The sequence below is a fragment of the Stylophora pistillata genome, chromosome 6, assembly GCF_964205215.1.
Source record: "Stylophora pistillata chromosome 6, jaStyPist1.2, whole genome shotgun sequence".
In the NCBI taxonomy this organism is placed as follows: domain Eukaryota; kingdom Metazoa; phylum Cnidaria; class Anthozoa; order Scleractinia; family Pocilloporidae; genus Stylophora; species Stylophora pistillata.
In genome coordinates this window covers 31,564,891-31,589,917 of record NC_142524.1, presented here as the reverse complement: position 1 = coordinate 31,589,917, position 25,027 = coordinate 31,564,891, and the positions used below count along the sequence as shown (strand labels likewise).

General features: G+C 37.7%; 2 protein-coding genes across 4 annotated transcripts; one reads left to right on the top strand and one right to left on the bottom strand.

Annotated features, from left to right (window-relative positions):
- Positions 1–677: 677 nt before the first annotated feature.
- Positions 678–9,144, top strand: LOC148729404 (uncharacterized). Of its 2 annotated transcripts, XM_088763334.1 has the most exons (10): positions 679–1,276; positions 3,374–3,477; positions 3,879–4,037; positions 4,159–4,263; positions 4,451–4,537; positions 5,215–5,301; positions 5,568–5,654; positions 6,516–6,602; positions 7,092–7,385; positions 7,943–9,144. In XM_088763334.1, exons 1-10 carry the CDS (start codon positions 952–954, stop codon positions 8,123–8,125), a joined length of 1,518 nt encoding a protein of 505 aa, XP_088619460.1. In that variant the 5' UTR covers positions 679–951; the 3' UTR covers positions 8,126–9,144. The 2 variants fall into 2 exon arrangements, with proteins under 2 accessions (XP_088619461.1, XP_088619460.1); XM_088763335.1 differs by lacking the exon at positions 5,568–5,654 and having other exon boundaries at positions 678–1,276.
- Positions 9,145–14,452: 5,308 nt separating this feature from the next.
- Positions 14,453–24,182, bottom strand: LOC148729403 (uncharacterized). Of its 2 annotated transcripts, none has more exons than XM_088763340.1 (8): positions 23,396–24,182; positions 19,842–19,927; positions 19,394–19,444; positions 18,589–18,678; positions 17,516–17,620; positions 16,770–16,856; positions 15,987–16,280; positions 14,453–15,550 (listed from the first exon to the last, which is right to left on the bottom strand). In XM_088763340.1, the coding sequence occupies exons 1-8, from the start codon at positions 23,739–23,741 to the stop codon at positions 15,518–15,520; spliced, it is 1,092 nt and encodes a 363-aa protein (XP_088619466.1). In that variant the 5' UTR covers positions 23,742–24,182; the 3' UTR covers positions 14,453–15,517. The 2 variants fall into 2 exon arrangements, with proteins under 2 accessions (XP_088619466.1, XP_088619465.1); XM_088763339.1 differs by having other exon boundaries at positions 14,453–15,654; positions 23,396–23,967.
- Between the last annotated feature and the right edge of the window lie 845 nt (positions 24,183–25,027).

Below are 25,027 nucleotides of genomic sequence, written 5' to 3'. Positions count from 1 at the left end.
TCCAACAATATCCACGGCATTCGATCGTTGAATATTTTTCTTTCATTTTATTACTTTTTGTAAGAGACTTGGGGAAGGGTGAAAAGGCTTATAAATTGCGATGGAGAAAACCATCCAGGTCAGCATGGGTATGAGAAATTTTACACTAATTGTTGTCTCAAATTGATCCAACAGTTGCTTAGCTGCATGCCGTTTACTCAAATCGCAGCATCTAGCTTTTACATTTCTAATCCTCTGCTGGCAGCTAAATAAGTGAACAAATATAATGGGTATTAAGGCTTTTAGACTTCTAATTTGCTGTTAAATAGTTTGGAGCATTTTTTGGACAAACAATTTCCAGCTCTGGAATTCAGCCATGTGTACCGGTCAGTAATCAAGCATGTGAAGTGTTTCATTCATTTCAACAGAATAACGACCGTACAATAGCCGCCCTTTTGGTAAATTAAACTTTGTGAGGCCTGTCGGAAAGCGGCTCTCTCTTTCGACATTGGCTTTCGGTGTAGTTTTTGCGGTCACGTTCTCAAATCTTAAACTTTCTTTTCTCATTTCTGCGCCTGACCTTAGATGTGTTTGAAGAGCAGTTGCCGCTCTTTAAGATGTTTATTAATACATTAAGTTAACAAGTTGATCCATAAAATCTCATAAAAACGAGGCAAATCAATACTTTGGATCCACACTCATGGAGGTGCGCAGGTATTAGTGAGCTTAAGTGGGATCAGCATGAAATGGCGTGCAAAGTATTACAAAGTCATTTTTTCCTTTTTAATGAGATTACTCAAGCATTTAAAGTACAAAAGGCGTCATACGAGGCGTAACGTTTAATTTTAAAGAAACATCATTTGAGGTGAATCGCCGGACCTAAAGTGCGCGTTCATTGAAAAAAGGTTCTTAAGACCGCATCAGCCGACATTTCTGAAAGTTTAACAAAAAAAAAAAAAAAACAGGTTTGAGATGGATCTTCATGGTGGGCAAATGTTTCTTAACCCAACTTTCGACGACTGGATTTATGAAAACAGCATTCCACCACCGCCTTCGAGTTTTTCGCGTCCATTGAATTACTGCGCAGATAATCCTGCTCCTGCTGTAACGAATAATTATCGTCAGGCACAAAATGAGAGTAAACCACACGTCAAGAGAAAACCTCCTGTACGATCAAACCGATCACAATTAACCCTCTTGACTCTTGTGTGCCTGGTGACTTTTGTAATATTTGTGATGATTCTTATGATATTCGTTGGAGGAATATTGAAGGGTTGCAGCTGTCCCGTTAACGAAGGTTAGCACATAAATTTCTTTCTAAAAGGCACTGATGATACACAGATTATGAAACAAATAAGTTGCAGGTCTCATTCCTGAAGGTGATTGGCGAAATTTCAGGTTATGGTGTTTTCGGTATTAGAAGCATTCTTCCGATGTCTTAAAGTTAAACTAAACGTCATTGTAAAAGAAAGTTTCCTTCATGAAAAACTTATTCGCGTAAAACTGGTAAAAACGAACCAGTTTGGTCTCATTTGAACGTGCGTTGAAAGCACACACTTTTTTTTTTATTGATAATTTGCATTAGAATTCATAACCCAGTCAATATGCGTGATGAATCTAAAAGTCTTGCTAAGGCATGTGCCAATTTTTTTGCCCGGTTTACCCCCTTCATTTGGAAAATTGGTTAGATTCAGAGAAGGTTTGCAAATACTCCGGCATGGTTGAATTCCTCATAAACAATTTCGATAGCAGATGTACACCATGAGAGTCTTTATGACTCATTTTAACGCCAATTCTTGCATTTATTCTATCCAGGAGTATGAACAATTTGCATGTTACACCTTAAATTAGTAAACATTCCTCTAAGGTTTTATCTCCCTTGATGAATTTTCTCATTAAATAATGTAGTTTAAATTTTAACCTTCTTCTCTAAATTCGCGAGGGTCAATGCTCTGATTTAGGAAACTTTCGGAAACTTCGGTAAAATTTAAGCAACGCATCTAGTTAGAATTAAATGGTCCGTGCTAATTATATTATCCTCATACTTATGTATACTGAGACTCTGAATTTTGATACACTTTCAAACAGACAAGTTGTGAAAATGACAAGAGTTGTTGTTTACAGCACTTAGTGTAAAAAGAATATAGGCACAGAAAATATCATCAAGAAGATCGTAGAAAGGAGTATTCCGATCTTGAGTGTACGTGGAAGTTCGAACGATACTCATATGAATTTATAAGTCTATTCCTAGAAAATTACCATAGTAGCTTTAATTACTGACATAATTAAAAAATATGAATCATTGAACTAATCGTCTAAGACGTAAATTATCATAGTCAGTAAGCTAAAGAACTCAAACCACAATGAGCTGAGAGGGGTCTCAATCCAGGCCTTACCTTATGAACGGCCCACGATAGATAACTCTGAACTTGTTAACCAAGGAAAAGTGATAAAAGCTCACATAGAATAGACTCTAAACGTCTTTTTTCATTTAGGTCTGGTTCATTCCGCTAATGATTTTAGCAAACATCACAGCATGGTGGTCACTAAACCGAGGCAGCGTTTCCACGAGATGCCATGCTCCCACCAATAACGTAGCTCCATTTTCTGCCTTCAAAAGCACACACAACCCACAATTCCTCTATTCGCTCCGAAGAAGGGCTAACGCTCGAAACGTCAGCTTTTGTAATCATTACGGTGGCTAATTTACCATTTCAACTTTGTTAATATATCCAAATTATTTCGTTACTCCCACCGACGCAGCCCCAAACAGTTTCTTTCGAAACTATCAGCCTTCTTACATAAAATTGACTCCAAAAGTCTTTTTTCATGCAAGTCTGGTTCATTCCACTAATTATTTTGAGCAAACATCACAGCGTAGTGGTTACCCGACAAAAGCGGCGTTTCTTTTGCGGTCGGATCAGTGGATGAATGATACTTTCATTCGATTTTTCTCTTCAAAGAATCATTTAATGACCTGTTTTCTTAAGATTGAAATAAAGATTAAACCCTGGTAAATAATAGCCGCTGCATTTTTAAAGCTCGTGACTCTGTACAGGACCTCAGTCAAATCGAAATGGACAGGCGATTAGTGGCAAAGTAATATCTCTCAGTCAGTAAGTGCGCTAGGTTGGTCTATTTCACTCTATGACCGGAGATATTCAAATGTTTGTTTGAATCCAAATTCTCTCCCCCCCCTCCCCCCCCCCCGCTATTCAAAGTTATGATAAGTATCTATTCAACTTCGTTTTCTCGGTCTGTATTGTAAGTTACCAAAGGTCGTTTTTTCTGCTCGGATTTATGGCCTTCGCGCTTTGGAGATAAACGAGTGGAAAAACTTCAATACAGACTTCGAACTTGGTTACTAAGTGGCATTTATTCCTCATTTCTCCAGGAGATTCCCCTGACACTCGCAGTTTGGCTAAAGCCTCAAGCACTGAGATATTAGCCAGGATCAAGGGGTTGGAGGAGAATGTTACAAGTCTTCAAATACGTTTGGTAAGTAAATGTAAAATGGTAAGGAAACTTAACAAAAAAACAATAATTAAATAAGTATGCAGATGTAAGTGACAATTTTTTATTCGACATTATATTCAAGTAGGCAGCTGTCGAGATTCATTCCAAGAGACAAACTTTTTTTCTTATTTTAGGAAAAAGAATGTATACAGGTTCAGTTAGTTAGATTGTACCATCCTAGGTTTGGTCTTTTGGGAGAAAATTTTTTACCCCTTTTTGTCATAATAGTCAGCAAAAAGGGGCATAGAGAGACAGAGTCGTTAAACGAGAATGTACATAATAACTCAATTTATGCATTTGAGTGTTCATCCTTGGGGTTGCAATCTCTAGTTTTCAAGATTATGATGTAACTCTTTTATATCGTATTTGTTTTTCATGTACAGGAAGAGAAAAACCAAGAACTGAGGGAGATTCGTATGCTCTTGCCAAAACTTGAAGAAGACTTCGGTGCCGAGTTAAACTCTACAAGAAGTAACCTGCAAGAGACAAACGCAAAGTTGCACAAATCTGTGTCGATAGTTAATTCATCTCTCGTGGAAAAGGTCAGGAGAAAGATTTACTTTTCAGAGTGGTTGCTTTCTTCCCTCTTCATCTGCATGCAAGGTCTCACTTATCAATAGGTGTAAATGATAGTATTCTTTTTCTGATTATGTCATTCTTTAGAGTGATAGTCTGACCTTCAAGACGACCCAGTTATCATCAATCCTGGAGACGTCACTAGACAACGTTGAAAAGCTTAACAAGACACTTGAAAACACACGAAATAAGGTAGGTTTGCTTTGAGGTAATCATCGAGTAAGATTCACATGATAACTTATCTTGCTAATTAGTTTGTCATTTGTTGCAAAATCCGTTATAGGTGTTGTCATAGGTGTATGAAGTTATCAGGATTGCAACATCATAGATGAAAGGGTAAAAATTGCTGATGATTTGTCAATTTTTTTCTTTTTTCTAGTTGCAAGAGAACATATCGAGTTTGAACTCTTCAGTTGCCATATTACGCAAGAAAGTGGAAGAAATCAGCACGGATACTTTCAGACAGGTAGATGAAGTGAAGCAAGACGTACTGAATTAAACTAAATGGATTTCAAGAATCTATCATCTTTGAAATTTTGAGTCATTTTCAAACCAAGTGGATGCAATTTTCTCTTTTATCGGGCCAGATATCACTGGATATTCTCCAGTTTTAGTTGAGGCACATTCAATCACGTGATTCGCTAAGGCAAACCGCGAAAATACTTCCATTTTGTTGATGACTCTTAATAGGTAAATCGCCTTATCTCATGGATGACAACAGTACACGCTTTAGCTAGTCAAACCGAATATAACTTCAACAATTTCAAGAATGATACTGAAAGTTCCCTTTATCAGTAATGGTGTGAATTTTCTTTTCTGTATAACTCGTTTTCTCTGATTAAAGTTCAATTATGGAATCGCGTATCATCACAAAAATTGGCAGCAATAGTTATGATGACGACAAGCAGAAGAGTGTGTTTCACTTCTTCCCAACCCTTTTGGTGGATAGGTAGAGGGGAGGTTTTGGGAATTAGGTTGAGCTGATGACGAGGTGTTCCAGACATGGCTTTGTTTCCAGGTCAGGGAACATGGAAGTTCTCGTCTAATTTGGAGTCTTAATCCAAAGAAGAATAAGAAAATTTAATCAAACTGTCTCAAGCTTCTCCTAGTGAACTACTTCTTAATCTCGGAATTTTGTTGTAGGTGAATACTGGGCTAAAACGCTTGGAGGAAAATTTAAATGTGACAGAAAACAAGTTGGCTTTGGCGATGTCTGAGACGAATGTAAAAGTGAGTGCACCCTTTTTACTTCGTCTGAATGTTATTTACTCAAGTAACACTCTGTAAAGCTCAAGTGAGGGGCTCCTTACATTCACCCATCATTTAAAAAGCCATCATTTATAGCAGTCAACTTTCGTAGAATGGGGAGGAAATTCATTCCAATCCATGTATGCTTACTAACAGAACGGCATTAGTAATTTTGAAAAGCCAATCGATGATAAAAATGTCACGTTGGTCTAGCCAGGATTTTCCGTGTCGTTTTTGTCTTTCAAAAGCTTAACAGCACTACAAGAAGACTTTATCAAGAAGATGCCAACATCAGGAATCTGCTTGACGCTATCAACATCACTTTATCCTTGAAGGTATCATTTGGAGCTACAGTTCTTTAATCACCTCCAGTTAAACTTTAAAGAAAGCGCAGCAAAATCACAGTCGATCTATTTCGGGTGCGAAAATGAGAAAAAGTTTAAGATGATATTTGCTCTTGCCGCTGTGGAGACTAGAGGGACATCTTTTATTGACAGTGATTACCTGTTCAAGTATTGCATATTCTCTTGCTTAATACTGCTACAGAAGAATGATAGTTTTTGGAAAAGACCAGGTCCTTGGCTGTCTGGAATACAAAACTATAGGGTACAGTAAAACAGCCGTTTTCCGAGCTCAAACCCTGACATTGATCACGATAAAGAGTCAAAGTTTGACTGAAAGGAAATGCAAAGCATCATGAGAAAATTTTGTTTTCTGTTCCTCCTTGTTTTTCTCGTGATGGTTGTCTAGGTCACTAAACGAGGATCATACTATCAAGAATACACTTGGGAAGTCGCCATTTAGGGTTTCGCACGGAGTTGTGTGATGATGTACCTACGACCGTGTATCTTTCAGATAGAGAACCTGAGTAAGCTCCAGGGCCCTATTGGACCAAGCGGTTTTAACGAGTATTTGTACTTTGGAGAGTGGTCGGTTTTTATACTGAACCATACCAGAGACTCCTTACTTTCCCTTTCTGTCCAAAGCGACATTTCAGCATCAGCAAATAATCAAAGCTGGATAAACCTTTCTGCTGCATGAATAGGCATTCTAAAAGTCAGGCCTAATGATCTCGGAAAAATGTCACCGTGAAAATGGGATGGGTGAAATATAGCTGTACCCCATCTAAAACATGACGACTTGCCAAAACATGTTCAAAAACAATGATGGATTTTTCGCATTTTGCTTTCAAACAGTTGATAAACGCGACAGATAGACTAAACCAAGAAGATGTGAGGCTGAGGACACTGTTGTCAGAATTTAACACCACCCTCTCTAACAAGGTACTCAGCGAAATTTCCACATAACTAATCAAGCGTAGATGTAACGTAGTTGGTCGCAAGTCTTCTGACGATAAGCAGTTTTCAACTGGCATTTAAGCCGAGAGGATCAGGCGGGGGCTTAGTCCAGAAGAAGTCTCTTCGATTTCTTGGGCTGAGATAGCGTTTATAAGGTCTGATCGGGAATTTGTTTCATACCTTGATGGTGTTCCTCAAGGTTGCATAGGGTCGGGAAATTTGTGCAAATTGTTTGTGGCGGGAAAGAAGGGAAGCAAGCTCGCAAGCGCCGGCAAACTGTGATCTGGGATCCAGAATGAGGGTTGTTTTTTTACACAAATAAAAATTGACCCAGGAAAGGAAAAGAAAGCTAAAGGGGTATGAGCCATCAGAAAGTTTGTAGCCGTCATTCGTACAGTATGCGTAGTACTGCCTCTTTATGTCTAGATTAGAGAAAACAGGCAGATAAATTGGTGCTTATTGACAATGTTGCAGATAGAGAATGTGAGTAAGCTCCAGGGCCCTATTGGACCACGCGGTTTCAACGGCTCTCAAGGACCCATTGGATTAGCCGGACCTCGGGGATTCAATGGTACACAGGGTCCCCAGGGGATGATAGGCCCGCAGGGTTTCAATGGATCACAAGGACCACAAGGACCACAGGGTCCCAAAGGAGCAGGTGACTTCTCCCAGTGTGAACACAAGACTGACGATTTGACTGCAACCCAAGATCTAATCATCAACAACATTTTACCAAACCCAGTTAAAGTGATCCTGGGTGAACCAAGTGTAAGTATGCTCAAAAGAAGAGATTCACGACTATATTCTCTATGTTTGTTGTTGTTTGAGTTATCATCTACGGGTTTATGTCGAATTAATTTGATGGCCTGCTCCCAGTTGGCTTGTTAGCTCAATTGGTAGAGCGCTGCACTAGTATCGCAGAGGTCAGTGGTTCGAATCCCGTACAGGCCTGAAATTTTTTTCAGGTCTGATTTTCACTATTGCTAAAATAGTGCTTTACTGCGAAGGATCGTGCTCATATACATATATTCTCTTTGTAATTTACCTGAAATGTAGGGATAGTTATCAGACTGTTTTGCATTACCTTACCTCAGATAAAAACCTGGCTCTTCCAAGTTACATGAAGTGATACGCCAATGATTATTTTACTGCATGCATGAAGCTAGGTCCTTTGTATCAGAAGTCAGATAGATATGTTTACATTTGTATCCTGGAATTTAAGTCTCCAAAATAAGGAATGGATCATAAATTAATAAGCGAGAGCAATTAATTGTTTTACTCTCTTAATGTTTAGTCATATAGTTCAAGTTTGTTTCTCATTTCAGGGTAAAAGGATTGTTGGTGTCTCATGTACAACAAACCGTGCCCAGCTTTATCTGCTAACGTCCGAGATAAAACAGGCTAATGGTCAGTTGTATTACACTTGCAGCTGTTATGGTCATCATGGAACTGGCCAGGTTGATGTTCAATGCATCATGCATTACTGGGAATGTCCGCTGACCACATGAACACAAAAACAACTTGTGTTGTGATTGGGGGGAGGAGAAACTTTGTAACTAGTTAAAGGCCTTACACGTAGTTTCCAAAAGGAAATATCAACAACAATTTTCGCATTATGTTGCCAAATTTTCCATTATTTAATCTTCTATAGTTTCTTGTCCCACAAAAAGATCAGGTATAGTAGCAGTCGTATCAGTTTAAAAAGCATCTCGGTTATGGTGAAGTAAAAAAGATCAATATTTATGAGCTAGCCCAAGTATGGCCTCTGTCCATAGCCAGTTAACTCCAAGCAGTGGTTTGTTTTGATTTGTGTTGGGGCCAAGCAAAACGAGCTTCAGGATATGCAGCACTGGTTTATATACGTAGATTGGACGAAGGGAAAAGACATAAATGTCTGTTAACGCATTTCAAAGAAAGATCTTAGGTTTAGAGGACTTTGAGTTGAAGAGCCAAGAAGGAGAAAGAACTAAACAATCTCGCTCATGAGGAAATTCCACCGAGTGTAACCCAGTTCTCAAGTACCATGCGATTTACATGGGACCTTACTTTTCTACTGAGACACAAGAAACCTTGATCTGGAAAGAAAAGTTCGATATTGATTATTTCAAAAGAAAAGCATTAATAGGGTTACTTAGCCTTTTACCTTAATCCTTTCTTGAATTGATCCTTTTATCAGTGACGTTGCTAAGATATTCCTTAACCCTTTAAGGTTACTTCCGCCTTCAGAGGCCGAAAAATCGTTTTTTCTCTTATTGGACTAGATTGAAGTTAGACATTTTGCCTAACGTTTACAAACAGAAAAATTTAAAAATCTCAAAAAGCGTCAGACTCATTTAGGAAAACGTATTTTTATAAATCAGGAAGGTGTCATAATCTCGTAAATGGGCGAACCCCCCGTGTGAATATCGCGGCATTTTCATGTTATTTGCATATTTTGTTTTACCTCGAGCACTTGATAACATTCACACGTGGAGGTTCTCTGCTAGTAGAAAGTCATTTCTCATGGATTAAAAACAAATCAAAATTAGAGAGCAGTCCTTCGTCAAAGAAACGAAAAAAAACAGGCCCAAAGAATAGAGAAAAGGCACTATTTTGTCAGGAGAAAAAAAACATAATCCTGGCACTCCTCTCCACTCCAAATTGCGAACAAAGAAGTCGCCTACATTTGTCGTACATAAGGTTAAGTTTCCTTTCAATAAACAAGTACCAGCCTCGATACAAAACATAGGCAATCGCCTCGAATCGTATGAAATCAGGAATAAACCTATACGAGGGAATTCATTCAGCGATAAGGGTATTTATTAAGCTGTCTGTCGATTCACTGTTTTGCTTTTCGGCAAATTTTCCAGCTTTACCCTTTTTGCCGCGGGTTTTTCCTTTGTTAACTTTGCTCATTACTAAACGTTCAACAAAGCGAGATAAAAAAAAAGTGTGAGTGCTATCTGATACTTTACCCGAGAAAATCTTGATCCATCGTCGTTGACGCCAGTAGGTCCCGTCTGAATTCAATTATCCTGTGAATAATGGTTAATAATAATAATAATAATCATCATCATCATCATCATCATCATCATCATCAAAATAATTCGGTTCTCTAGGATCAGACTCGTATCAGACCCAAACTAACTTTGATAACAAAAACGACCTAGATTTAAAAATGGCGAAAGCAACTACTAGTTCGTATAGAAAGAATTTCAGAAAATGTGGCATCGAAATGATCCTTATAAAAGTAATAATAATAATAAAAATAATAATAATAATATTTTATTAACAGTGTATCCACCTGGTGGCCCTTTACCTGCTAAAAACTACTAAAATAATTTACGAACTATTTTTCAATATTACTTAAAAGATAGGCATTAACTTCTCTACAGAACTATAAAAAACTATAATAGTTACAAACTATTCACGAATGTTAGTTTAAAGATAAGCTTTAACTTCTCTATAGTACACTTTAAAATCATTACAGTTTCTAATATTTGCCGGGAGGACATTAAATAACTTGGTAGCAGAGTCTTGAAAAGTGCCCCTCTCCATTGGTATAATTAGTCTTGTTGCTGCTCCTGACGGCAAAGAACGCAGATGTTTAACTGTATCTCATTATACGTTAGACGGCCAGCTGGGGGCGTACAAAGCTTGGTGAACGAGTTTGAGAACGTGGAAGTCTCTTCGTTGTCTTATTGGTAACCACCCTATCGTAACAATAATGAATAATAAATAATAATAATAAATAGATGCTTATAGGGCGCATTTGTAATCTCAATGCGCCTAACAACAGATTATTACGACATAAGAATAAGTAATTAATTAACAGTAATGTTTTTTAAACAAAAATGTCTTAAGCCGAGTTTTGAATGTTTCTACTGTTTCCGCTCTTTTAATATATTCGGGAATTGGGTTCCATAGTTTCGGTGCAGATACTGAAAAAGCGCGTCCACCATAGGAATTGGATTTAATAGGTGGGATGCATAACTGTAAGCGAGTTGATGATCTCAGTGTTCTTGATGGGTGGTATTCTTGTATAATAGGTTCTAAATAACTAGTAGATTGCTCCTTTAAGATCTTATAAGTTGTAAGTAATATCTTAAAATTAACTCTTGCTTCGATTGCCAGCCAATGTAGATTCTTTAAAATAGGTGTGAAGAACACCGAATGCCAGAATACGGAACCGGAACCGGAATACTCGGAACACCCGGAATTCTCGGAATGACCGAAAAATAAGAAATTTTAAAAAGTAAAAGTAAATTAATACATAAATAAGAATATTGATGATTAAAAATTAATGATAAATTCACAACTTAATTAAATAATTTAATACGAAATTTTTCTCTAAGGGTCCCAAAAAAAAAAAAGACACTTACCAGCACTGTTCATGGAAATGCACGGATTGGGATTAAGAAATGTCTGCATCAGGACAGTAGCCCACACAGCCTAAGCGACGAAATATTTGTACTCTCTCTTCCCCCTGGATGGGATGCTAATCCATCACATGGTTAATCCCTGTTTTAAATTCGCCTCCACTCATTTACACACATGCAGGATGTCTAAGGCGCCATGACCATTAGGCCGCCACGCTTTTCCAGCCGGAACCATTGCAGTCACTCGACACCTTTTCGCGTTTATTATATATACCTTGAATATATACCTTTGAATATAAACCTTGAGATACAATGAAATATATGAAGCTCATATATTTTGAACTGCGGTATTAGATACATATGATGTACGATCCTCGCAGTAGATAGCGCTATTTAAATAATAGCGAAAATCAGACCTGAAAAAAATCAGGCCTGTACGGGATTCGAACCACTGACCTCTGCGATACTAGTGCAGCGCTCTACCAATTAAGCTAACAAGCCAACTGGGAGCCGGCCGTTAAGTTGATTCGTAATAAACCCGTGAAAGTTATAAATGAGATACAATGAAATATATGAAGCTCATATATTTTGAAGGTATATATAATAAACGCGAAAAGGTGTCGAGTAACTGACGATCTCTCACTTTTAACCGTAGACGGCTGGTCCTAATGGTAGCTGCTTGGACAGCTCCCAATGTGTGGTTAATAATTATTTAAGGTAGAGTATTGATTTGTAATAGTTTGGAGCTTTTTACAATTGAACTATTACACTAATTGGAAATATTGCATTTGTTTAATCTTCTGCAATGGTTCCGGCTGGAGAAGCGTAGCGCCTAATGGTCATGGTGCCCTAGACATCCTGCAGATGTGTAAATGAGTGGAGGCGAATTTAAAACAGGGAGTAACCATGTGATGGACTAGCATCCCACCCAGGGGGAAGAGAGAGTACAAATATTTCGTCGCTTAGGCTGTGTGGACTACTGGCCTGACGCAGACCTTTTTTAATTCCAATACGTGCATCTCCATGAACAGTGCTGGTAAATGTTTTTTTTTTTTTGGGACCCTTAGAGAAAAATTTCGTATTAAACTATTTGATTGAATTGTCAATTTACCATTAATTTTTAATCATCAATATTCTTATTTATGTATTAATTTACTTTTATTTTTTAACATTTCTTATTCTTCGATCATTCCGGGAATTCCGGGTATTCCGAGTATTCCGGTTCCGATTCCGTGTTCCGGCATTCGGTGTTCTTCAAATTACCGCTTCTCTGCAATGTCTTAATCAAGAACTAGCTTTTGTTCTGGACGAGTCGAGTCGATCCTTTTAAAATTTCCAAAAAGACGCAAGTAAACTTCTTCTTATTTATGTCTTCGAAGAAGGAGAAAAGTTGAAATTATGGCGAGACCAAGCAGTTGAACAGCAAGGTCTTCGACCGCGGGCCACACCAAACCATAACATAACATTCATTATTGTTACAATAGGGTGGTTACCAATAAGACAACGAAGAGACTTCCACGTTCTCAAACTCGTTCACCAGGCTTTGTACGCCCCCAGCTGGCCGTCTAACGTAGAATGAGATACAATTAAACATCTGCGTTCTTTGCGGTCAGGAGCAGCAACAAGACTAATTATACCAATGGAGAGGGGCACTTTTCAAGACTCTGCCACCAAGTTATTTAATGTCCTCCTGGCAAATATTAGAAACTGTAATGATTTTAAAGTGTACTATAGAGAAGTTAAAGCTTATCTTTAAACTAACATTCGTGAATAGTTTGTAAACTGATTTTTTTCAGGCCTGATTTTTTTCAGGTCTGATTTTCGCTATTGCATAAATAGCGCTATCTACTGCGAAGGATCGTGCATCCTACGTATTTAATACCGCAGTTCAAAATATATGAACTTCATATGTTCATTGTATCTGATTTATCATCACGGGTTTATTACGAATCAACTTAACGGCCTGCTCCCAGTTGGCTTGTTAACTCAATTGGTAGAGCGCTGCACTAGTATCGCAGAGGTCAGTGGTTCGAATCCCGTACAGGCCTGATTTTTTTCAGGTCTGATTTTCGCTATTGCATAAATAGCGCTATCTACTGCGAAGGATCGTGCATCATACGTATTTAATACCGCAGTTCAAAATATATGAACTTCATATATTCATTGTATCTGAGTTTGTAAACTATTATAGTTTTTTATAGTTCTGTAGAGAAGTCAATGCCTATCTTTTAAATAATATTTAAAAATAGTTCGTAAATTATTTTAGTAGTTTTTAGCAGGTGAAGAGCCACCAGGTGGATAGACTGTTAATAAAATATTATTATTATTAGTATTATTATTATTACTTTTATAAGGATAATTTCGATGCATATTTTCTGAAATTCTTTCTTAACGAACTAGTAGTTGCGTATATGAGAACGATCCTTCGCAGTAAAGCACTATTTGAGCAATAGTGAAAATCTGATTTTCACTATTGCTCAAATAGTGCTTTACTGCGAAGGATCGTTCTCATATACGTCTCATAACCGCAGTTCACACATATGTTTCATATGTTTGTTGTTGTTTGATTTATCATCCACGGGTTTATATCGAATTAATTTGATGGCCTGCTCCCAGTTGGCTTGTTAGCTCAATTGGTAGAGCGCTGCACTAGTATCGCAGAGGTCAGTGGTTCGAATCCCGTACAGGCCTGAAATTTTTTTCAGGTCTGATTTTCACTATTGCTCAAATAGTGCTTTACTGCGAAGGATCGTTCTCATATACGTCTCATAACCGCAGTTCACACATATGTTTCATATGTTTGTTGTTGTTTGAACTAGTAGTTGCTTTCGCGATTTTTATCTGTAGGTCGTTTTTGTTATCAAAGTTAGTTTGGGTCTGATACGAGTCTGATCCTAGAGAACCGAATTATTTTGATGATGATGATTATTATTATTATTGTTATTATTATTATTATTAGTATTATTATTATTATTAACCATTATTCACAGGATAATTGAATTCAGACGGGACCTACTGGCGTCAACGACGATGGATCAAGATTTTCTCGGGTAAAGTATCACATGGCACTCACACCTTTTTTTACCTCGCTTTGTTGAACGTTGAGTAATGAGCAAAGTTAACAAAAGAAAAACCCGCGGCAAAAAGGGTAAAGCTGAAAAATTTGCCGAAAAGCAAAACAGTGAATCGACAGACAGCTTAATATATACCCTTATCGCTGAATGAATTCCCTCGTATAGGTTTATTCCTGATTTCATACGATTCGAGGCGATTGCCTATGTTTTGTATCGAGGCTGGTACTTGTTTATTGAAAGGAAACTTGACATTATGTACGACAAATGTAGGCGACTTCTTTGTTCGCAATTTGGAGTAGAGAGGAGTGCCAGGATTGTGTTTTTTTTTCTCCTGACAAAATAGTGCCTTTCCTCTATTCTTTGGGCCTGTTTTTTTCCTTTTCTTTGACGAAGGACTCCTCTCTAATTTTGATTTGTTTTTAATCCATGAGAAATGACTTTCTACTAGCAGAGAACCTCCACGTGTGAATGTTATCAAGTGCTCGAGGTAAAACAAAATATGCAAATAACATGAAAATGCCGCGATATTCAAACGGGGGGTTCGCCCATTTAAGAGATTATGACACCTTCCTGATTTATAAAAATACGTTTTCCTAAATGAGTCTGACGCTTTTTGAGATTTTTAAATTTTTCTGTTTGTAAACGTTAGGCAAAATGTCTAACTTCAATCTAGTCCAATAAGAGAAAAAACGATTTTTCGGCCTCTGAAGGCGGAAGTAACCTTAAAGGGTTAAGGAATATCTTAGCAACGTCACTGATAAAAGGATCAATTCAAGAAAGGATTAAGGTAAAAGGCTAAGTAACCCTATTAATGCTTTTCTTTTGAAATAATCAATATCGAGCTTTTTTTTCTTGATCAAGGTTTCTTGTGTCTCAGTAGGAAAGTAAGCTCCCATGTAAATCGCATGGTACTTGAGAACTGGGTTACACTCGGTATAATTTCCTCATGAGCGAGATTGTTTAGTTCTTTCTCCTTCTTGGATCTCCAACTCGAAGTCCTCTAAACCTAAGATCTTTCTTTGAAATGCGTTAGCAGATATTTATGTCTTTCCCCTTCGTCCAATCTACGTATATAAACCAGTGCTGCATATCCTGAAGCTCGTTTTGCTGGGCCCCAACACAAATCAAAACAAACCACTGCTTGGAGTTAACTGGCTATGGACAGAGGCCATACTTGGGCTAGCTCATAAATATTGATCTTTTTTACCTCACCATAACCGAGATGCTTTTTATTCTGATACGACTGCTACTATACCTGATCTTTTTGTGGGACAAGAAACTATAGAAGATTAAATAATGGAAAATTTGCCAACATAATGCGAAAATTATTGTTGATATTTCCTTTTAGAAACTACGTGTAAGGCCTTTAACTAGTTACAAAGTTTCTCCTCCCCCCAATCACAACACAAGTTGTTTTTGAGTTCATGTGGTCAGCGGACATTCCCAGTAATGCATGATGCATTGAACATCAACCTGGCCAGTTCCATGATGACCATAACAGCTGCAAGTGTAATACAACTGACCATTAGCCTGGTTTATTTCGGACGTTAGCAGATAAAGCTGGGCACGGTTTGTTGTACATGAGACACCAACAATCTTTTTACCCTGTAATGAGAAACAAACTTGAACTATATGACTAAAAATTAAGAGAGTAAAACAATTAATTGCTCTCGCTTATTAATTTATGATCCATTCCTTATTTTGGAGACTTAAATTCCAGGATACAAATGTAAACATATCTATCTGACTTCTGATACAAAGGACCTAGCTTCATGCATGCAGTAAAATAATCATTGGCGTATCACTTCATGTAACTTGAAAGAGCCAGGTTTTTATCTGAGGTAAGGTAATGCAAAACAGTCTGATAACTATCCCTACAATTCAGGTAAATTACAAAGAGAATGTAGTCGTGAATCTCTTCTTTTGAGCATACTTACACTTGGTTCACCCAGGATCACTTTAACTGGGTTTGGTAAAATGTTGTTGATGATTAGATCTTGGGTTGCAGTCAAATCCTTAGTCTTGTGTTCACACTGGGAGAAGTCACCTGCTCCTTTGGGACCCTGTGGTCCTTGTGGTCCTTGTGATCCATTCAAACCCTGCGGGCCTATCATCCCCTGGGGACCCTGTGTACCATTGAATCCTCGAGGTCCGGCTAATCCAATGGGTCCTTGAGAGCCGTTGAAACCGCGTGGTCCAATAGGGCCCTGGAGCTTACTCACATTCTCTATCTGCAACATTGTCAATAAGCACCAATTTATCTGCCTGTTTTCTCTAATCTAGACATAAAGAGGCAGTACTACGCATACTGTACGAATGACGGCTACAAACTTCCTGATGGCTCATACCCCTTTAGCTTTCTTTTCCTTTCCTGGGTCAATTTTTATTTGTGTAAAAAAACAACCCTCATTCTGGATCCCAGATCACAGTTTGCCGGCGCTTGCGAGCTTGCTTCCCTTCTTTCCCGCCACAAACAATTTGCTCAAATTTCCCGACCCTATGCAACCTTGAAGAACACCATCAAGGTATAAAAAAAATTCCCGATCAGACCTTATAAACGCTATCTCAGCCCAAGAAATCGAAGAGACTTCTTCAGGACTAAGCCCCCGCCTCATTCTCTCGGCTTAAATGCCAGTTGAAAACTGCTTATCGTCAGGAGACTTGCGACCAACTACGTTATATCTACGCTTAATTAGTTATGTGGAAATTTCGCTGAGTACCTTGTTAAAGAGGGTGGTGTTAAATTCTGACAAAAGTTTCCTCAGCCTGATATCTTCTCGGTTTAGGCTATCTGTCGCGTTTATCAACTGTTTGAAAAAAAAAATGCGACAAATCCATCATTGTCTTTGAACATGTTTTGGCAAGTCGTCATGTTTTAAACGGGGTACAGCTATGTTTCACCCATCCCATTTTAACGATATGATGACATTTTTCCGAGGTCATCAGACCTAATTTTTTAGAATTCTTATCCATGCAGCAGAAAGGTTTTCGGTCTTTTATTATTTGCTGATGCTGAAATGTCGCTTTGGACAGAAAGGGAAAATAAGGAGTCTCTGCTCTGGTTCAGTATAAAAACTGATCACTCTTCGAATTACAAATACTCGCTTTTTGTGCGACAAGTTCATTTCATTTGTCAATATACTGTTTAAAAGGAGTTTTTCTCACTGTAATGAATACGATCTCAGTGAGCTGTCAATTCATAATCAACTTTCATCACTTACGTTCTATTAGATTATTAAGTTTTTTTTTCCTGTCTTGAAACTCCAATCGGTCAAATAACATAAATCGGACGGGGTGTATCAGCCGAATTTGTTAATTAAAGTTCAAATGGCAAATTTGAATACGATTTACACGAAGAAGACGCGTGGATTTCAAAGCTCATAAAAGCAATTACCTTCAACATCTTTTCCAATGACTTCGTCATTCAAACTTTGTTAAGATCTGCATATTATTTTGTTCTACTTACCAATATCAGAGAGCTTTCGGTATGGTTCTTAAAGTTGTTTAAAACCTCCTCTGTTTGGTTGGCCACCGTATAAGCCCTAACTCCAGATAAACTGATTTGGTTCATCTAAGGAACGATTGGCATAATAATCACATGAAGTGGTTAGTTTCCAGATTTTTGATTGCTTTAGTTTTTGTTTTTATTTTTATAGTGCAAAATTTGCTACATGAGCATTTGCTCAGGAAGTAGTGAATGTCCTGGGCTGGGGGCAACTCTATCACACTACACATGGTGCTAAAATGCGGGAACAAAATATAAAATTATGAATTTGTTTCCAAGGCTATCTCTCCCTGCAGTTGTTTTATTATTAGTGTACGTACGAGGATACATTAAATTTACATCATATTTCACCAAATCAGCAAGTTTTTTTTTTAATTTCACAAAACTTAAGGGACAAAAGGACAGCGTTGTTTAATAGCGCTCCCATTCAATTCTGAATATAAAGCAATCATTGTCCTTTTTTTACCATGAACTTGAAAGTAGAGTGACAAGATTGAACGACTACAGCGACGAGCAGCGAGGATCGTCTACTCCAAAGATGCCTCAAAACTAACAACTGATCAAGCTATGACTAAACTGGGCTGGGAACCCCTCTATTATAGAAGACGAACACATATTTTTAGATTTGTTAATGAGTGCATTGCAAATAGAGTTCCCAGATATCTTTTTAACTATTTTAATGTAAGAATTCGCGACATTCACCGCTACAGTACTAGAAATAATGATGGTCTTATTTTAGAAAAGGTTAAATTAGAATGTACCAAGCGCGCTTTTTTTATAAAGGTGCAAAAATCTTTAATGATTTTAAATAATTTTTAATAATTTGTAGAATTTATTATTGTCCGAATTTACTTTCGTTTATTGTAACTATTTTATAATTTACTCTAAATTGATTTCTGTTTAATTTTTTTAACAGGACCTGCATTGATAGCAGTTTTTTTTCCTAAACTGGAGCAGCAATCCCGTATAAATATGTTTAAACTATTATTAATTCTTATTATTATTATGATAAGGTTTCATTTATGTCATCCCACCTCGTCTGATAATGTCTTGTATATGTCATTCACAAGGGCGTTCAGCGAATTAATGTCTCGTTGAAGCAGTCTCGTAGCTGTCTGGTTGAACTGGAAAACGAATAAGGAATCAACATTGTATATTGAGAGGAGGTTATCATGGTATCAGTTGAGCACTTGGAATTTATCGCACCAATCGGCCTATCTCAATAAGAAATTAACGAGAACTCGTAAGAATTGTGTTAAACGCGAGGCCTTCTCTTGTTGAAAAGGTGATGATAGTTATAATTACTAGGTACTTTGTTGATTTAGTTTTAGGCATTGGTAGAAAGGTCAAAATGGGACAATGGATGTCGAGAATAATTTCAAGGGAGTAAGGTTTCTGCACCAGGTACCTGTGCGATGTGTTATGCAAGCACAGGGAATAATGAACATTAGTATATACTAAAACAGTGGATAGCGTTGAAGGCGCGCTCTGATTGGCTAGTCAAACTCCGAATATCCGTTGCTATTTACCTCCGAGCAACTCGGGAAAAAATGGCGTCCCGGTTTGCTTCCGTGACAAGCGAAGAAATCACTCAAATTAACCACGAAGCAGTGTATATTATCTCACTGTTTTAGTATATACTAAAACAACTATTCACCTCAGTGTCGGTGGTTAGCGGTGGATATTTACCTCGCCGCTTCGCGGCACGGTAAATATCCAACACTTACCACCTCCACTTTGGTGAATAGTTGTTAATTAGACTTGAAATTCAATCCTAGTTAATCAATGGAAACTTTCTCTATAGTCCATTTTCAACTCAAAACATGGAAAACCGCTTACCGTTACAGTAAGCTCAGTTTGAGATTTGCCAGTCATGTTAGCTGAGACGACCTGTTGCCACCAAAGATAGAAAAAGGGATTCCTTTTAACACAGTTAGAACATGTAAAACATGGGGGTAAAAAGGAGGATTGCATTTCGAGCCACTTTTTCGCGCCAATTTTTCCACTTGTCAAAACAAATCTTCCTGTCTTGTTTGATTATTTATCTGTAGGACTTCACAATGATATGGTTTTAAATAGACCCTCTGTTCGGTGTAGCATTTCCGAAGAATATTCAGAAATGAACAAGTAATGTAGAAACGAATTGCCTCTCATTTCTGACTTATATGTGTGCGTTTCGTTCGTTCTTGGCTCGTTCAAGGAAATCTCTGTGGGTATGCATCAGCTTCTACCTCCACATCAGAGGTATAGTTTAACTTTCCCAAGCATTTAACTGAAGTCATCTTACCTGTTCACTCAGTAGTTTTGACAACTTTTGCTCCAGAGACATCACCCTGTCTGAAATCTGAATGTCCCCATGTGTTAAAGGCGGTGCTATAAAGAGAAGACAGTAGATATAATATGGAACGCTTCTTAGTGTTCATACAACGGAATAATGATGTACTACCACTCTTCAAGTGCAGTGAAGCAATTTTATCGTTACTTCGGTTGGGAATAGTACATTCAGAAAGAACGTATTAAGAACAGAAGAAGTATTCGCGAAGATTGAAAATACTGTTATTTTGTCATCGAGTAAACATATTTTGGTTAAAAGAACTACAAGACTTGTTTTTCGTTGCCGTCTAATAAGAGAAAATATAGGCGTGCGGAAAGGGTGTGTTGCTTGTTGTTTGCATGGTGGTATTTGCTTTGGATACTCTAGAAATTCCCAAAAGATCGTTCATTAGATGTAAAAGAAACTTTGAAGTTGCTCGAAAGAGCTGGGAAATTTCATCCATATCAAACTTACCTTTAACATCTGCCTCTACAGACTTTCGTGACATGTCACGCACTCCGGGGTCAGTCAAAAACACACTAATTTTCGAACATTTTCTTCGTTTTCGCGTATTCCATTTGAATCGCTATCTTTCTTACTTTCAGTTTATAAAAATATCGTATATAAGCTTTCTATAACACTGTATTTGAAGGTAATCATGACAATATTTCGTTCGGGTTTTTTAAACTCTTCATGAGCATTTTAAAATGATTTTTGGGAGGGATGGGTCTAATTAATTTTTTATTTTTTTTATTTTCTTCACGCTTGGTTCAGTCCGCATTTGATCGTCACAAGGAGTGCCAAAGAAGAGTCTTTCAAAAACGCTAGCTCTCAATCAAGGAAAGAAAACCAATTGTCCAATAGGCATTTTAAGAAAAGTCAGCCATTGTACGATACGGTAGGAATGAAGACGGTCCTCGCACGTTAGTTTGAGCAAAGTAGTTGTTGAACTATTAGTTCAATCAAAATCATCCACTGATGAAGAAGGAACATGAATTGGTAATGAACATATTTTTTAAGCGATCTCATCGGGCAGAATGCGTGGACATCATTAATTATCAATAACTGATAAAGCGTCAAATTTGAAGGCGAAGAGCCCTAACTTAGAGAAGAATGGGCCAAAATTGGCCCACTAGGCTTCGTAAAACTTATTTTTCTGAGTTTTAGAACTGTTTGCCTCTAAATCAGCGCAAGAAAAGACACAAATCTGAGATCCTTTCTTCGAGAAACGCGCAACTGAATTGAAAGAAATGAATAAAGGCTGATAGTTTCTAAAGAAACTGTTTGGGGCTGCTTCGGTGGGGGTAACGAAATCATTTCACCATATCAACAAAGTTGAAATGGTAAATTGGCCACCGTTACGATCATAAAAGCTGACGTTTCGAGCGTTAGCCCTTCGCTCGAAACGTCAGCTTTTATAATCGTAACGGCGGCCAATTTACCATTTCAACTTTGTTGATATATTGAAATTATATTGAAATGAAAGAAACACTGACTTAAGCATTTCATTTGTGAATAAGCACCGTCGGATGATTTGATCGTAGGAATAAGACGTTTGTTATATGCATAATTTAGGTTAAGAGATGCTTTTCGAGAAACTGGTCTCTTGAACTAGATAATGTTTCAACTTTAGCTTGAAACTGTCCGTAATTTCCCACCAAGAAAATTCTGGACTTTTATTTTCGTCGCAGTATTTACTTTTCATAAACTCGTTAAATAAACGTTTGACGCCGTTTTCATCTTTTGTATCTCGTGAGATGTGTTTGCCAAACGGAAAAAACATTCATTGAGCCGTGAAAAATATTTGCATCGCCTTCGCCTTTTCAGTTCGAAACTTTTGTACTTTTGGTAAAGACGGTGCTCCCAGAAATAAATTCAACAATCAAGAAAAAAGGGTATGGAAGGAAATCACAAGAAGATTGGCCCTATTCATTATTACCTCCAAAAAATAATGCACTATTCAAACAAAGATCGCTTTAGGTCAAAACATTTGAATAAGAAGCAATTTTGCCGATAGCGCTGTCAAATTGACGGCAGTTTGGGTGCAACGGGATATATGACAATCGATGAATTTTAATCCGGAAAGGCGCTTCCGTTTTAGGAGATTGTTTTACCTGCTCAAGACTATTTTTAACGTTTATTCGTGCTGTGGTTTTCACTAAATTCCGATCACTATAAACATCGAAAATACAGATACGAGATCTGTGAGTGCACTTCCATCTAGAGAGCTGGGTCAAGATCATTTCGCGTGCTTTCTTGAATCGACACATGCAAAAGTATCTTAAGGTTGAAAGTGGGGGAGAAATAACAAAAGATAATTAGTACAGCTTATGATTTGGGTAGATAAGCACAGGTTCCGATGATAACCGTAAAAATTGACGAACATTTTCGAGATTTGATCACTAATCGTGACTTGGCAAATTTTCAAACAATGGATCCGGCTTTTTTCTAAGAATTGATCAAATGGGGGAGTCAAGCAGATGAGAAACTTAATATTGCAATACTCAACAAATACCAAAATAAACAAGGGTAGCCATGGATAATACTCAAATATGAAAGCAAATAAAAGACGAGTAAGTAAGACGAAATGGAGCGGTAAGGTTGAAACGATTTCTTTTGTTCCGAGTGCATGGAAGGCTTACTGTATGTTGCCTTTACTCATTAGTCCTGGACTTAATTTTCTTCATAAGTAAACCGAGCATGCCACAGTTTTCATTTATGTAAAATCTAAAACATTTTTTTTTATCTTGAATTAACTTTTAAACTTTGAATTTTAACGGTTAACAGGCCATGCCTTCAATGTACCCGTTAGACACTATTTCGTGGCAGAAAGTTTCTTTTCAGGTATTATTATTATTACTCATTATTACTCATTTGGTACGTTGTAAGACGCGTCAACTTATTACGACAAAAATTGTTTTTGGTGTAAGATTTGCAGATTTCTAATATAGATAAATCCCCATGTAAAGGACGTTATTACTCAACGTGTATTCGTCTCATTGCTATGTCAGGTCTAATAAACTAAAGAACATCATTTAAACATGGCGATTAACATCCGAAAGGTTTGGATTTCAGAGGCGGATGATGATCGGCGCGTGAGCTAGGAACCTTCACTTAACCCAAACCACAGACAGAAAGTAAGTCTGTGAGTCTCTGAACTCAAGGTCTCTACTAGAAAAATAAACCCGATAGCACTTACTTTTGTCACAAGTAATAAGGCGGTGTTACGCTTTGCGACAAGAAGAAACGAAAGTTTCACTTTTTTTATTCACATGATGAGTCATATGCTTTTCCTGCCATGCGTAACCCTGCAAAAATGAGTGAATTCATAGAAATTCTCACTGACTGTGTCGGCCGAAAATATTTGATGAATTCCTTTTCACTCGAACGCTAACGTTCGAGTGTACAAGTTTGTAATACAGCCAAACTGGGCATTGCATCCTTATTATCGTTCTCGTTACGTCCAGTAATTTGTAATTAAAAGACTTCTCAGTCAGTTTGTTCCTCATATTTTCTAAAATCCTTACCTTGGTTCGTTTGACAGCTACATCGATCGCCGATTTTACCGAACAACATCAAGACTGTTAGCGCAAGTGCTGCCGTTGACACAAGGCAAAGGAACACTATAAGACACAGCAGAGTTCGGTTTGTCCTTAAAGCATCTGAAGACTCGAGGGTCGTTTTCTGCAGTTCTTTGGGTGAAAACCTGTTTTCATTCGGCAACACCAGTTTTGCTCCATAGTTTTTGTTAAGTCTTGGTGCAAGTAACCCTTTCTTGTCCTTTTTGCCGTCATCATGGCACCAATTTTGGAAGGCAGGATTTACAACGGCGAAGGGTCCACCTCTCGAAGAAGCACGATTTTTTGAGGCCATTCCAAATCCAGCTTGTCTCAGTTAATTGTGTCAAAGTTGTAGGCTAATGGCAACTAATACAAAGGAGCATACCTACTTTCTATATATTTGTAAGTTAGTCACGCTGTGGTGATCACGAAGTTTAATAACACTTTTACCCGTTATGAAAACACTAGCCTACGTGCCTGGGAATGTAATGAGTTTTTGATGATAAAAAGCAAACAAAGCTAACCCTCGAGGCATTCGAAACTCGTGAGAGCTTAAAATTTTGTTTAACATTATTCTTCCCACCTCTTAACTCTCAAGGTCATGTTAGTAGAGTCGGTGACGTAGAGGTCTACGGGCTTAACATGAGAAAAGAATATCTGTTGCGAACGTAGTCCTTTACGCCCAAAGTGAAACCTAAAGAGAGGATTCTTATTGGGTTCAAATCAAATTTTTGTTGTAGAGCCTCAACCGCCTGGATGTGAGAATTTAACTGGCTGTAACGTTTATTTTATTCAGGCTTTTTTCAATCTTGGGTTGCCAAATTGGCAAAAATCCAGCGAATAAGTTTATGAGGTAATGCCATGATATTAAGAGAGCACCGAAGTATTTCGATGAAAGTTGACGAGCCATCGAGCAGATTTTTCTGTTTCCTGTTTTCTTCACCGTATTAGTCTCAGATCAAAACCACAAATAAACCAGACAATGATTGAATATTCAAAGAGGAAACGTTTCATGCAAGATGAAAAGAAAAACTTCTTTGAAATCTTTTTCCTCTGTTCATTTACTTTGATTAGATGCGGCCATTCACATTCAAAGATATTTATCCCTTATCCTCTTTATCGTGAAAGCCATGCTGTTGATTAGCAGTCATCCTTGAAAAAGTAAACCAATTTATGGTTGTCTGAGCCCAATTTTTGCTTCAAAAAGCAGGAAAAAAAAAAACAAAAGGGCAGAAAAAACCCGCGTTTTAGCTCGTTCTTTGAACCCTTCGAGCGATCTGTGCACAGAGTTGATCGGAAGCAATCTTTCTGAAGGCCACCTGATTAACATAGCCGGACATGTCAGTGAGGTTGTTATTTGCTTTCGTGCCGCTTGAAGCTTGTCTTCTTTTTTGTCTCGTGGCCGAAACTCTCTCATCTTTTCTTCGAAAAAACATCAAAGTTTCCACTCTTGTGCCGATAATTGGGGACCATTAGTTACAAGGAAGTAAGTAAGTCATAGGAAATAGTCCAAAATTAGAGAAAAATCAAATTCACTGTCTTGGCGTGGGTTGCTTGTTAAAACATAAGTTTAAATTAAATATGATGATAGAACAATAA